The 13,509-nt window shown below is 37.6% G+C and overlaps 1 protein-coding gene across 1 annotated transcript in view; it reads left to right on the top strand.

The window, feature by feature from the left end:
- Positions 1 to 13,509, top strand: part of PDE7B (phosphodiesterase 7B) — a 185,336-nt gene that overhangs the window by 134,287 nt on the left and 37,540 nt on the right. The window contains exons 5-7 of the mRNA XM_027850736.1: positions 1,306 to 1,401; positions 4,191 to 4,291; positions 8,174 to 8,305. Coding sequence (XP_027706537.1) covers positions 1,306 to 1,401; positions 4,191 to 4,291; positions 8,174 to 8,305 — 329 coding nt within the window. The remainder of the gene's footprint in view (positions 1 to 1,305; positions 1,402 to 4,190; positions 4,292 to 8,173; positions 8,306 to 13,509) is intronic.

Raw genomic sequence — 13,509 nt, 5'->3', positions numbered from 1 at the left:
ATTATCTCCATATACGTACAGTGACACCTTCATTTTACCATTTAAATCTAATTATTTTTAAATTAATTAGTATTTCAGATTGTTTTCTAGGTTTTTTTATTTGTTCTTTATTCACCCCTGTAAGACATAGCAAATATACATTTGCAACATGACTAGCAAGACTAGAAACTTAGCCTAACACTGACCTGTAGGAGGAGTGGCATAGTAGGTAGAGGAACCACCTTTGGAACCAAGAATACCTGGGGTTTAAGTCCTTTCTCTGATCAAAATCTCTCAGTGTGCCAGGTGACTAATTCTTTGAGATGATAAGACACAGCACTGTTGGCAATCTGCTTTGGTAAGAGAACATTTCCTTACCAGGATTTTCTTCTGCGAATAAAATCACAGGTTTAGACCCACACTGTTACCAGCAGAGTTGTATCTATGGCGGCAGCTTTGTTATCACTGTGCACTTCCACGCTGGGAATGCAGCTATACATTATGTCCATCTATTATAAAAATAAAACAAAATAAGAGCGAGAAATTAGTATTTCTTCATAAATTTCATACTGACATTCTCTACCAATAGGCAGGAGAGTGTGTGTGTGTGTGTGTGTGTGTGTGTTATGAGTACATTTTCCCTCAGTACTCCAACTTCAAATTTTAACCTAATTCTTTCTGAATGACTCTTGAAAATATCCCCATCGTGTTTTTTTGTCAAGATTTTTGAAGTCAAGAAGACTAATATATGTGAGATATTTGTGCTATATATACTTTTTTTAAAACAAAAAAAAGTAAATAAAAGGTTCCTATTCTCATAACAGCAGCTTTCATCTTTAATTTGTTGTTGATATTATTCTTAATTGAATTTAGCATAGGGAGTTCCTATGCAGGTTGATTTAGCTCAGGAAAACCTAAGTTAGGTGAGGCCATGTTGGTGTCCTCATTCTTCCTTAAATGTTTCAAAAATAAAGTGGAACATTAACTCCCTTAGAGAGGGGATTCTTAACCTCTCTTATGTTATGGACCCCTTTGGGAGTCTAGTGAAACCTATGGACCTCTTCTTAGAATAATGTTTATAAATGCATCAAATAAAATGCACAGGTTTACAAAAGAAGCCAGTAATAAGAAAAAAAAATGAAATATGAATAAAATAAAGATCAAATTTTTTTTTTCCCTTCTAAGTTCACAGACCGCCCTGAAAATCAATGCACAGCCCCCTCAAGTGTTTATGGACACCAGAGTAAGAAGCCCAGCCTTAGGGGAGGTTTGATATCAGATTCTGTGAACATCTTTTTGTTTACTGACATTCTTATCTTCCTTTAGGAAACAGCCTGGTCACGTTGCTGTGCCACCTCTTCAACAGCCATGGGCTTATTCATCATTTTCACTTAGACATGGTGACCTTACATAAGTTTTTAGGTAAGTAATTTCCTCTGTGTTTCCAAACAATTAAAAGGGGTACAGCTTACTTTTCAATGTGAAGGGCCAGCAGTCTCAAACAGCCTGATGTTGTGAGGGCCCAGATTTATTCATCATGCTTAAAAAGTTGATGTAGAAAAGACTGGTAACTGATGAAGAATGACCTGCACTCATTTACGAGAAATAAGATGACAAGAAATTCTTTGCCTTGATAAATTCAAAAATTCAGCCATCGTTTTTAAGTATCTACTTGTGTAAAGCTGTGAGAAATAGCGAGATAGATATGATGTATTCCCTTACCTCAAGAAGCTTGCACTCTATTAAGGCAGATGAGGCTTATACAAAAATAGTTACAATGGAGAATGAACCTACATGGTACAGAATGCCATATGAAAGTTTCAAGGAAGAAAAGATATATATTTTTTTAAACTAGGGCTATTAGGGAGAAGATGGCGATAGAGCCTGGAACATGAAGGATAAGTAAAATTACAATAAACAGAGTTAAGAGAAGGACATTCTTTTTTAATTTTATTTTTATTTTTTTAATTTATGAAATAAAACAAGCATTTCCATAACATACTATAATAAAAAGAAAGATGGTTGCTCATGATACTGCAAATCTGTTATGCATAACTTGCTATTCCTTTTAAATACATAATAAAGTTATGTAAATTTCTTTTTTGAGATTCTAAGCACAAGGAATGGCATGAGCAAAGATGGTTAATGGAGTGTTTAGTTAATGACTGATTGATTGATTTAGTTATTGATAGTGATTAGGCAGGATAATAAAGTACCTGAAGGGGAGTAGGGTGAAATATGGCAGAAATGTGGAAGGTGTGAAAAGTGAAAGCTAGGAGGAGTTGGAGCTAGATTGAAAAGGATCTTCTACCCCATGATAAGGAATTTGTGCTTTATTTGGTAGGCAATGGATAAGCACTGCAAGATTTATGGCAGACAACTGGACGTGAGCAAGGCTATATATTATCTGTGTAATGGTATGAAGAGTAGACCAGAGAGACTGAAAGAGCAGTTCCAATGCTATTACAATAGTCTATGAGAAAGATGAAGAGGGCCTGAGTCAGGGAGCAGAAGCAGGCGCAGAAAAGAAGACATAGAGGCAAGCAGTCAACAGGATTTGGCAACTGAATAGATGTTGGGATGGAGGTGGAGCAAAGAAAGAGTGATCACTCATATTTTAAGCGTGAGTGACTAAGAGGACAGCAATGTTATCAGCAGAAATTGAGGGGCTGAAAGAAGAGGTAAATTTTGATAACATGAAGAGTTCAGTTTGAGGCATGGCCAGCTGGAGATGTCAATAGGACAGAGAGGAGGAAATGTCCAGCAAGCTGTTAGAAATATGGAGTTAGAATGTAACCTCAATTTTCAATAAGTTCATTTGTTCATTACCATGTAGCATAGATAATTGTTTTAGCTTTTAGCATATTTCCAATTATCTACCTGGGGATTATCTAGGGTACATTTTATATTCCAAAGTGGCTTCCCACTGCCACCCATCACGTTTCTAAAGTGCTTTCTGCAAACCATTAGTAGATTTGTTCTCAGAAAATGCAAACTCATTTTAATACAAGCCCAAGAAAACTATAATTGTGAAATGAATTTTCTGTGGGAGAAAGGGGAGGAAGGCTACCACATAATACACTCATTCCAATAGAAATGTGTGGAAATATCCATAGTCCTGTTTTCCTCCCACAGGTACAGCCAATCTAGAGTTAATTACATGTGGCTATGGAAAAGAGATGCTATGAATAAAAATATTTTGTGTGGTTAGTTTTTATTTCTCTAAAAAGGGTTTTACAGAGATATTTTCAAAGTTTTCTTGGACTACCCTGATCCATTCACGTGAATAACTGAAAATGTCGAAATAATTATACTAAGAACAAATGAAGATTACAATAGTTGGGTAAACTAAATAATATAGAATTCCAGAGTAAATGGCATAGCATGCATCCTTCAAGTATATGTGACATTTTGCAGTCCTCATTAGTCATGTTACACATGTTGACTATTTTGTCCTTTAAAGTCAGCCTAGTTATAAGCCTACTAGATTAAGGGATATAATAAACAGCAAACCAAATACGCCTTCCTCCTCTGTCCCCTCCCCCATCACCTTTAATTCAATGAGTTCTCTGTGTCTGGAAGAAGACAGCAGGAGTGTAGGGATAAGATGATAATTTGACCTTAACAAGGTGAAAACAAACCCAAATCCCCACTTGGACCCACTCTATAACTCGAGTTTCAGCCCAAAGCAAGCAAGAGTCCCAGGTACACGTATTTGCCTGAAGTCAGTGTGTATTAGGCCAGCACTAAACGACCCTTTGGAGATCAGTAACCTTATGCTGCTACTAAATTTTTTAAAGGAAAATACCTTGATGACATATTGCTCATAAATGGCAGCACCCTAAAATAATTACATGATACTGTGGAGTAAATGTGCTCTTTTTTCTACATATTTATTTTACTTCTGAATGAAAGCCTTCATGAGAGCAAGAAAGGAGTGATTTATGAAGGAGGTCAGGAATTCTCTAGGGCCTCACAAATCCTTTTAGTCCCTTTCCCCAAACCCCCACCAAAAAAAAAAAAAAGAACCAGTAAGATTGCCAAGCATGCAAATTATATAGATTTGTAGAAGGTCCCTAGGCTGCACAACTTCTAGATGTCAATATTTTTATAGAAAAATAACTCCTAGATCCTGTGAAATACTTGTGTAAGCTTTTGGAAATGCCTTAGAAGGTGATGGTGCATAATCCTGACCTTTGCTTACCTGCCAGTTATGGTTCAAGAAGATTACCATAGCCAAAATCCTTATCATAATGCTGTCCATGCGGCTGACGTCACCCAGGCCATGCACTGCTTTCTAATGGAGCCTAAGGTAAGATGTTATGACCTAACTGCTTTTCCATGACCATCTGGAAACCTCATTAAACTGATTTTCTTACTTCAGTTAACAGCCATTACATTAGAAAAACTTAATTTCATATCTTTTACAAAATTAATTACAGAAATAACAAAATTTTTTTTAACATTTTAAAGTTAGTAAAAACACTTTTTATGTACATTGGCTCATTGACCTTTACCTCAAACCCTATGAGGTAGATGCCATTATCATCCTTGTTTTACAAGTTAGCGAAATGAGGGTCAATAAGGTGAATCAGGAAGTCAATAACCATTTATTAAATGCCTGCCATGTGCCAGGCACTGTGCTAAATGCTGGACATAGAAATCTTTAAGAAAGAAAAACAGCCCCTGACCTCTAAGAGCTTATAATCTTATGGGGGAAGACAACACACAAAAGGGACTGAAAAAGAGAGAGGGGTGGAAATGGTGGAAAAGTCATAGTGCAGCCAGATGAGAGATAAAGAGATGTTCTGAGCTGTGCTCCCTCCTTTTAGACTCCATGGCTCCACCTTGCGATCATAGGGTCAGAGGGTGGTGAGAAGGTAGGGTTCCAGGACTGAAGAGATCTTGCAAGATGATAGTGTTTTCCCAATAATGAGTTCTCTGAGGCATGGTGGAAAAGTTAGAGAAGTCTCAAAGTATTGAAGCCAGGTGAGAAATGAGGAGAGGCTACAACCTTTCCAAGGGTCATGTATCCAGTAAATGTCTAAAATGGAATTTGAACCCAAGACTTCTTGACTCCAAATCAGGTAGTTCATATTCCACATTGCCTAAACCAATGCGACTCAATAGGACAGAGTATTGATAGGCAGGGAAAGCCCTTTCACTTCTCCAATAACAAAGAATGAGGATATGTTCATAAATGTTCATAAGCAATTATGTATAAATGATGCATATTTCAAGTAATCAATCAAAAAGCATTTATTAAGTACTTACTATCTGGTGGTTGTTGTTGTTGAATCGTTTCAGTTGTTTCTAACTCTTCATGACCCCATTTGGGGTTTTCTTGGCAAAGATCCTGGAGTGGTTCGCCATTTCCTTCTCTAACTCCTTTTAAGATAAGGAACTGAGGCAAACAAAGTCTTAACCCTGACTTGCCCAGGGTCACACAGCTAGTAAGTGTCTGAGAACAGCTTTGAACTCATGAAGAGGAGTCTTCCTGACTTCAGGCCTAGCACTCTAGCCACTGTGTCACCTAGCTGTCCTACAGCACTACCTACCTATCCCGTAGCCTGTTATACCTATATTTTAAGCCATGGTCCAGAAATCTAGATCTCATTCACAAACATCATCATCATCTTTAGCCCATTTGCTAGTAAGTATTTGAGGTTGGATTTGAACTCAGGTCCTTCTGACTCCAGGGCCAGTGCTCTATCCACTGCCCCACCTAGCCGCCACTATTTGCCAGGCAATGTGCTAAGCACTGGAGATACAAAGAAAAGAGAAAGCAATCTCAGCCCTCAATGAGCTCATATTCTAATGGGGGTGACAATATTTAAACAAATAAACGGGAACATTGAAGATTAGGTGGAAGATAATTTCAAAGAGGAAGGTACAAGAAGACTATCTTTTCTTTACTATGTATTAGAAAAAACTTCATTTGGAGAAAACTGTTCCCCACAGTAAACTGTATGGCATATATATTACACTTAGCTGGTAAATATGTAAAGTACTTGGAAGTGGGTATTTGTCACTAACAAATACCAGTAATTTCATTGACCTGAGAAAACATATCGAGTCATACTAGAGATTAATACATGGCTTCTGATCTCCAAAAATGAACTTGGAAGTACTTCAGACTAAAATTATGATTACTATAGGCCAAACATGACACAGCATGTTCTGAGCATAAATCCAAGACATAAGAGTTGTGAGGAATCATATGGTGATGTGACAAAGCCAAAATTGAAGGAACGTGCCCTTCATAAAGCAGGTGACTCTACCCTAGGTTCCAAGCTAATTCTAGACACAATTATGCATAACCTGGTATCTGGGAATCAAATACTGACTTGATTCTTCCAAATTTTAAAAGAATTCCCCAACCCTGTATACTGGAACAAATAGTTTAACTTCTCCAGGCTTCTGATTTCTGACCTCCAAAACATTTAAATTAGTTGGTCTCAAAGATCCCTTCTACTTTTAACAATCTACAAACTTGTGACCCAAATCTGAGGTAGAAATTATTCCAACTAAAAACTAAGAGAATGAACAGAAAGCTGAACTGAGGTCAAAGCTAGGCGCTCACAGAGGCAGCTCTCTAGATGACTAAGCAGGAAGGTGTGAACTGAGTCCAAGAGCAGAAAGGCTAAAGATAGGGGGTAGTTTGCATGGAATAAAACCAGGGAAATACCACAGGGGAGGGAACCTTAAAGCATCAGTAACTGGAAGGAATTAGCCTGAGGCATCATCTTTTTTGTTAGCCATTTCCCTTTGTTCAGCTGTGATATTGAAGCTATCCTCTCTGACACGCAATATCTCTCCCTAAAATGCCTCCAGTTCAAGGCTGTAGTGAAGGCCTATCTCAGCTTTGGCTCATGCAAGTTGTAAATTGGCTCCTAAGTTCTCTTCTTGCATCTATAGCCCCTCCCATTCTACTGGGAAGTAAAGAAGACTCATTGCAATTGTGCCTGGGATGCTAATAAGAGGATTTCGTTACATATGATCTCACATAATCCAGACTACTTATTATATACTGAAGATGCCATTCAAATGCTGTAATTCCACTTCATTACTGCCAGTTGAGCCCCCTCTCAATCTGCTGTAATGTGTGACAAGGATGGTTTGGCTATTTTAAATTCATGGATAATCCAAGAATGCAATTGACTTTAGTCTCAACAATTTCCTTCACTAAATCATTTTCCAAGATGGTGACTAATAGTCTATCTGACTTGTTCCTTTTCTCCCTATTCACAATTTAATGGAAGTCCTAACAAGATGTGAAATAACCACAGGTTAGCAGTGGAGATAGGGAGAATGGACTGATATAATCCACAGGTTGAATAATTAAATGTTGGCTACAATCAGAGGTTCCCAAACTTATTTCACTTACCACCCCTTTTAAAAAAAATTACTTAGCTCCTCTCTGGAAATTTACTTTCTTTAGCTCTTTAATGGTTTTTTGAAATTGCCGTCATTTCAAAAAAATATAAAATATTTTTTAAATGATGCATCTAAAATTTAATAACTAATGTAAATTTGTGGGGTTTGTCCTGCATTGAAATTTTGATGATGCAATTTTGTCATGTAACCATATACTATACAGTGTATAGTATTGTCTTGTAAACAAATCATTACATGCATATATTCCTGCCAATCCGTGCTGGACTTCCCGACAATGTGTGACACACTCACCTCCCAGCACTTGCTTGTTAAGACCTGTTGGTGGATTTGACCACTGATCGTTTATAACTTGCATTTTGTGTGTTTATTTGGAAAATAATGTAATCACACAACTTTAACTCTATAATACAACAGATGAAACATGTACAAACGGTTTTTCAAAATTTTCCTATCTTCTCTTCTTTCCTTATGCTTCCACTGCCCCTTATTTTTATTCAACACCCCCAAATTGCAACCAAGGCTACTACTGCCCTCCTGGATCATTCTAGCACACCACAGGGGGTGGTATTGCCCACTTTGGGAACCTATGGCTACAATCCTTAACAACTTGGTCAAGTGAGTGTCATCCCAAAAAATGAGCTACAAGAAAGTCACAATTGAAGAAGACATGACACACTTTCCATAATCAAAGGAACAGAATGATGCTATTATGATTGAGTTTGGTTTAGTAAAAAAGAAATATTGACCAGCCTGTAGGAACAAACTGGTAAATTGCCCTTCTCTGTTGTTTCCACAGCTCAGAAGCTTCCTCACACCACTGGACATTATGCTTGGACTGCTATCAGCTGCAGCCCATGATGTAGACCACCCAGGGGTGAGCCAACCATTTTTGATCAAGACTAATCACTATCTTTGCAGTCTATATCAGGTAAGAAAACTTAGTAACTCAGTTTGTTATCCAGATAATGCATAGGAGAAATACAGTGAGGCAAACTTCTCTTGGCCTCTTACTTAACACTGACTCCCTCCCCTCCAAAGATGGCTGCATTTCTAGCTTAGCCTCAGTTATTAAATCAGCAAAATTCATGGATTAAATCAGCAAACCAATAAAGCCCAGATCAAGAAGAATGGTCCTACCCAGGGTCACTTCTCATTCTTAAATACTTCTATTACCTGTAAATGTATCTGTGTTTTTATACCTTCTACTGGTAGAAATAAAAAATACATTTAAAACTTAATTAGATGGTCTGCCACAATTGCTATGACTAAAAAAGTTCACTTCACTGCAGCTAAGCTGATAACCTCTCTAAACATATAACACTGATCCCTAAAGACTTACAGTATCTCTGGGCCTATACTTGAAGATTTCCCTGCCCACTGGCATAGCCTATCATGCCATGCTATGATGAGGTGTCAGAAGAATGTTTTAGTATAGGACTTCTTGGTTAAAAAAAAAAATTATTCATTGCCAAGTCATTTCAGGAATTCAGATTTGTTTTGGGTGGTTGTGGATAAGTGCTGATCTAAACCAAATCACCAGATCATTTGCCCTGCATTAGATGGGCCTAGGAATGATTTAAGTCTTCTTGGAATCTACACAATCAACAATGGCCCATGATCAACCCACCTCTTTCTAGGGCTGTTCCATGCCCCATGGGACTATCTGTAAACTTAATTAGTCTCTGAAAGAGAACTATTAGGAGCAAAGAGAGAATGGCTATTCTCTTCAATCAATCAACCAATCAATAAGCATTTATTAAGCACCTATTATGTACTAGTCACTGTGCTATGTGCTAGATTGGGGGCAGGGAACCTGAGGCCTCCAGGCCACTTGTAGCCTTTCAGTCAAAGGGCTGCACTTGAGGACCTAGAGGGCCACATGTGGCCTCAAGGCCACAGGTTTCCTACCATTGTCTAGACATACCAAGACAAGTCTCTGAAGGAGTTTGCACTTCATTAATAGAGACAACATGTATACATACTGGTATACAGATAGGTATAGCTACTGAAAGCTTAAAAGCACACTAACACTTTGGGGCACCAGAAAGGAGGAGTCACTAGCAGCTAGTGGGATCAGGAAAGGCTTCATGTCAAAGTTGGGCTCAAATTGAATTTCAAAGGGAGCTAGAGTTTCCAAGAGGCAGAGATAAGGAGACAATGCATAGCAGGTGTGGAGGATGCCTGTGCAAAGACACAGAGATAGGCTATGAAGTACCACACGTGAGGAGTAATAGGTTTGATTGTACCGTGGAATAATGTATAATATGGCTAAAAATATAGGGTTGTGCAGGTTGTGAAGGACTCTAAGGGCCAAACAGGGAAGGCATTTATAGTTGCTGCTAGAGGTAATAGGGATCCACTGAAGTTTATTGAGCTGGGGAGTGGTGCAGCCACACCTGCACCATAGGCAGCAGTAATAGACCACATGTCTCTTGTCCAAGGACCAGTCTGGCTAAGTTACATTATAGCTAATATTTATAGAGTGCTTACTATGTGCCAGGTACTGTGCTAAGCACTTTACAATTATTATCTCATTTGATCCTCACAACTCTGAGAAGTAGGTGCTATTATTATACCCATTCTACAGATAAGAGGACTGAGGCAAATAGAGGTTAAATGACTTGCGCAGGATCATACAGCCGTTAAGTGTCCTAGGGCAGATTTGAACTCAGGTCCTCCTGACCCCAAGTCCAGTACTCTATCCATTCTATCAACTGCAGCCACCTAGCTGTAGGGAGAGGCTCAACACCTCCAGACTGGTTGCAAGGTGATGAATTGATGATGGTGGGAAAAGATGAAGGGAAAATTTAAGGATTAAAAAAAATACTCTTAAAAATATCTCATAATTTATATTCATTGAAGAAAGCACAGGAACTTGAGTAGAGCCTATATTTACTTGAAAAAGGCAGAAATGTTCTCTAAAAGTCCACAATGTACTCAGCTTAGGTAGCATCCCTTATATCTTGAGACTTCCTACATTATACATCAAGCAAACACTTGATGTATTGATATTCCAGACGCACTTTCTACTATCACAGCCTTTACATTCCATACTACCATGAAATCTTGCAACAATGCAAACAATTTCTCAGACATGAAGATCAAAAGAGATAACATGTAAAGAGCTTTGCAAACTATAATGACTAATAAATGCTACTATTGTTATTACTACTATTATATCCACTAATTTTTTGCTCATCACAAAACTATGAGCTCTGGATTTTTGAGCTGTCCCTTAATTAATTGTAATCAATTAACCTATCGATATTTTTATTATCTAATTAGTGGATTTTCCACATTATAGAGTAGTTTATGCTCAAGGCTGGATTAAAATCCTAATTTCCCATGATCAAATTAGTCTACAGCACTTGTACTTAGGCATATGATTCCCAAAAAGTCATAATGTTCTCTGGTTAAGAAAGGAAACCAGGAAGAAAGAAATCAGCTAGAGATCACAGAGTAGAAAAATGAAATGATTGAGTACCCAAAGCTAATCAACAAATTAATTTCAAAAGAGAGAGAAACTTACTTCAGTCCAAACTGAAAGCATCTTAGCTTTGTTAAACAAATGGATTTCTTCCCTAGAATTCTGAGATTCAGATTCCTTTGAAAACAAAATGTCTCAGTCTCTTTATGAAAGAAAAAGTTATAAGAATTCAACTTAACAAATAGAAAACCACAGTCTCTACAACGTAATTGGCAGAAAACATAAGCCTTGAAGGTATAGTAATTATCTTTCTGATGCTATTTGCTCATGGGTCTCCACCAGTGTGTTTCTTATCAGGATTATCAGTTGAGAATCATTTTACTAAGAGGATAGCATAAGAACAGTTGGTATAAAACATCCCTCCAAAAGTATATGACACACACTCTCACAAGTAGAGAGAGAGTCCATGGGAAAGTGAACTCAAGGTTAGAGAGAAGGTGTGACAAAAAGATTGAATTCCTAGGTCCTGGAAGTCCCTTTGCTTCAGTCTTCAAAATGTCCCTTTTAGATATGGATGGAGTTTTCTGTTAGTAACCACCTCTCTCGGCTGTTCCATGTATGCTAGAAGGATATTAGTGGGAAGATGGGAAGTTCTCAGAACCTCCAAAAGAATTTTCACAAACTCCATCTCTGGCCAAGGCCTAAGTAGAAGTATATCCCTCCATAAACCCCAAGCATTCCTTCTCAAAGATGACTTTCTCTTCTGTCCACTGCTTAAGGTGCACTAAACTCCAAATCTCTCTCAGGCCCCAATAGAGATTTAATATGTTGTAGCCGACCCTGAGGACATGACCAAGTCTCCTCAGCCAGTCTGAACACTATTCCTATACAATGTCACTTCTACTTCACCCAATGGTTCATCAGAGACAACTAAACTGATCAAAGCCTATTCATACTTAGTCGGAATGCCTATGATTGATTTCATTCAATCAAAATGTGTTCCCACCCACCTGGCTAAGGCACCTAAGCATAGCATTTTATCCTTTACTTTAGGTAAGTTGGAGTAACTAGATTGACTTAATCAATCCCTACTCTTTTATACTACATTTTACATTTACATTACATGATGACAGGTATATGATGATTTAATGTTTGCAAAGCACTTGTACACATAGTATATCTTTTAAATATGGATTGCTATAACCCTCTCAGATAGGTACTACCATCACTATTATTATCTCCACTCTATAGATGAGAGGGTATAGTGGTGAGTAGTTTTAATGGCCAACTGACACATAGTTTTTCCTACTGGAAAGATTCTTTTCAATGAGTTGTAGACATTGTCAGTTAAGTAAGCCTTATATCTCATGGTTGGTCTGCATAGTTTGACAAAGTAGAAAAAATGGCAGATCACAATCCTATCCTTGGGCAAAAAGTTTAATGTTAGTATAATTGTCTAAAAGGTAACCTTTTTGATCATAATGGGAAAGCTCTATGAAGATAGAAACGTTTCTTGTCAGGTGTAAATTAGCTCTTATTTCTACCATAGCACTTCTCCAAAAATCTTCACTCTCTGCATGAAGTTGTGGATGAGAAATTGACATATATAATTCTAGAGAAATTTCAAGTCCTAGAAACAAAGAAAAAAATTAATTAAAAAATGTACATAAACTATGAGTTCAGCAAAGAGCTTTGTAAAAAGGAAAAAAATAATATTTTAGATTTTTACCATAATTTCACTTTATTTTTTTAATTACTGAAACGAAATTATGCAGGTAGGGTCATTGAAAATTTAGATTTTTTTTACCACAATTTCCCCTCATTTTTTTTAATCACTGAAATGAAATTATACAGGAGTTGGAAATTCTAAGGAAAGAGATTTGAGTAATTAGATCAATGATGTTGTTAGCAAGAAAATCTATTATTTGCATAGAAAAAAATTCATTTAAAGAGAAAAACAGACATTAAATAAAATGTTATTTCATAATGACTATGAACAAAATGTGGGGATTTAGCATTAAAGAACATTGGTTAAGGGAATATCTGAGGCATTACGTGTGCATTTTGGAGGTTCCTATCAAAGAGAATAAGTAAAGTAGAGAGGAACCATGCCAGGAGCTATGTGGGTTTCTGAACACCCTTAGCGTGACTTCACTGTAAAGCAAACTTAAGAGGATCACATCCAAATAGAAGAGGGCTTCCTCCCTTTCCTTTGCATATCTTGGCTCTTTTAGTTGGACAGATAAGAGGCTCCCAGCACAATGTCCTGCCTATTCTTCTGTCCTGAGATAGAGGAAGGGCCAGACCACATGAGGGAAGGCCAGGTCACAATGATGTTTCCATTGTTTATAACCAAAGGGTTGGGTTCCCTGATTGAACATCTGCAGTTCATAGCCAAGTAAATGCATTTGAGATGTTTCTCTCCTGACTTCTGTCTAGGTCAGAGATTAGAAATCAACTGGGATGAAATGTCAAGACAGAAGTCATGCATTGGGATAGAAAAATATATAGAGGGGGGCAGCTAGGTGGTGCAATGGATAGAGCACCAGACCTGAAGTCAGGAGGGCCTGAGTTCAAATCCAGCCTCAGGCACTTAATACTTACTAGCTGTGTGACCCTGGGTAAGTCACTTAACCCCATCGCCTCACCATAAAAAAAAGTATATATATATATATATATATATATATAGAGAGAGAGAGAGAGAG

The sequence above is a fragment of the Vombatus ursinus genome, unplaced genomic scaffold (genome assembly GCF_900497805.2).
Source record: "Vombatus ursinus unplaced genomic scaffold, bare-nosed wombat genome assembly UNPS02009132.1, whole genome shotgun sequence".
Taxonomy (NCBI): Eukaryota; Metazoa; Chordata; class Mammalia; order Diprotodontia; family Vombatidae; genus Vombatus; species Vombatus ursinus.
The sequence above is the reverse complement of the archived record's forward strand: the minus strand, read 5'-3'. Positions and strand labels throughout refer to the sequence as shown.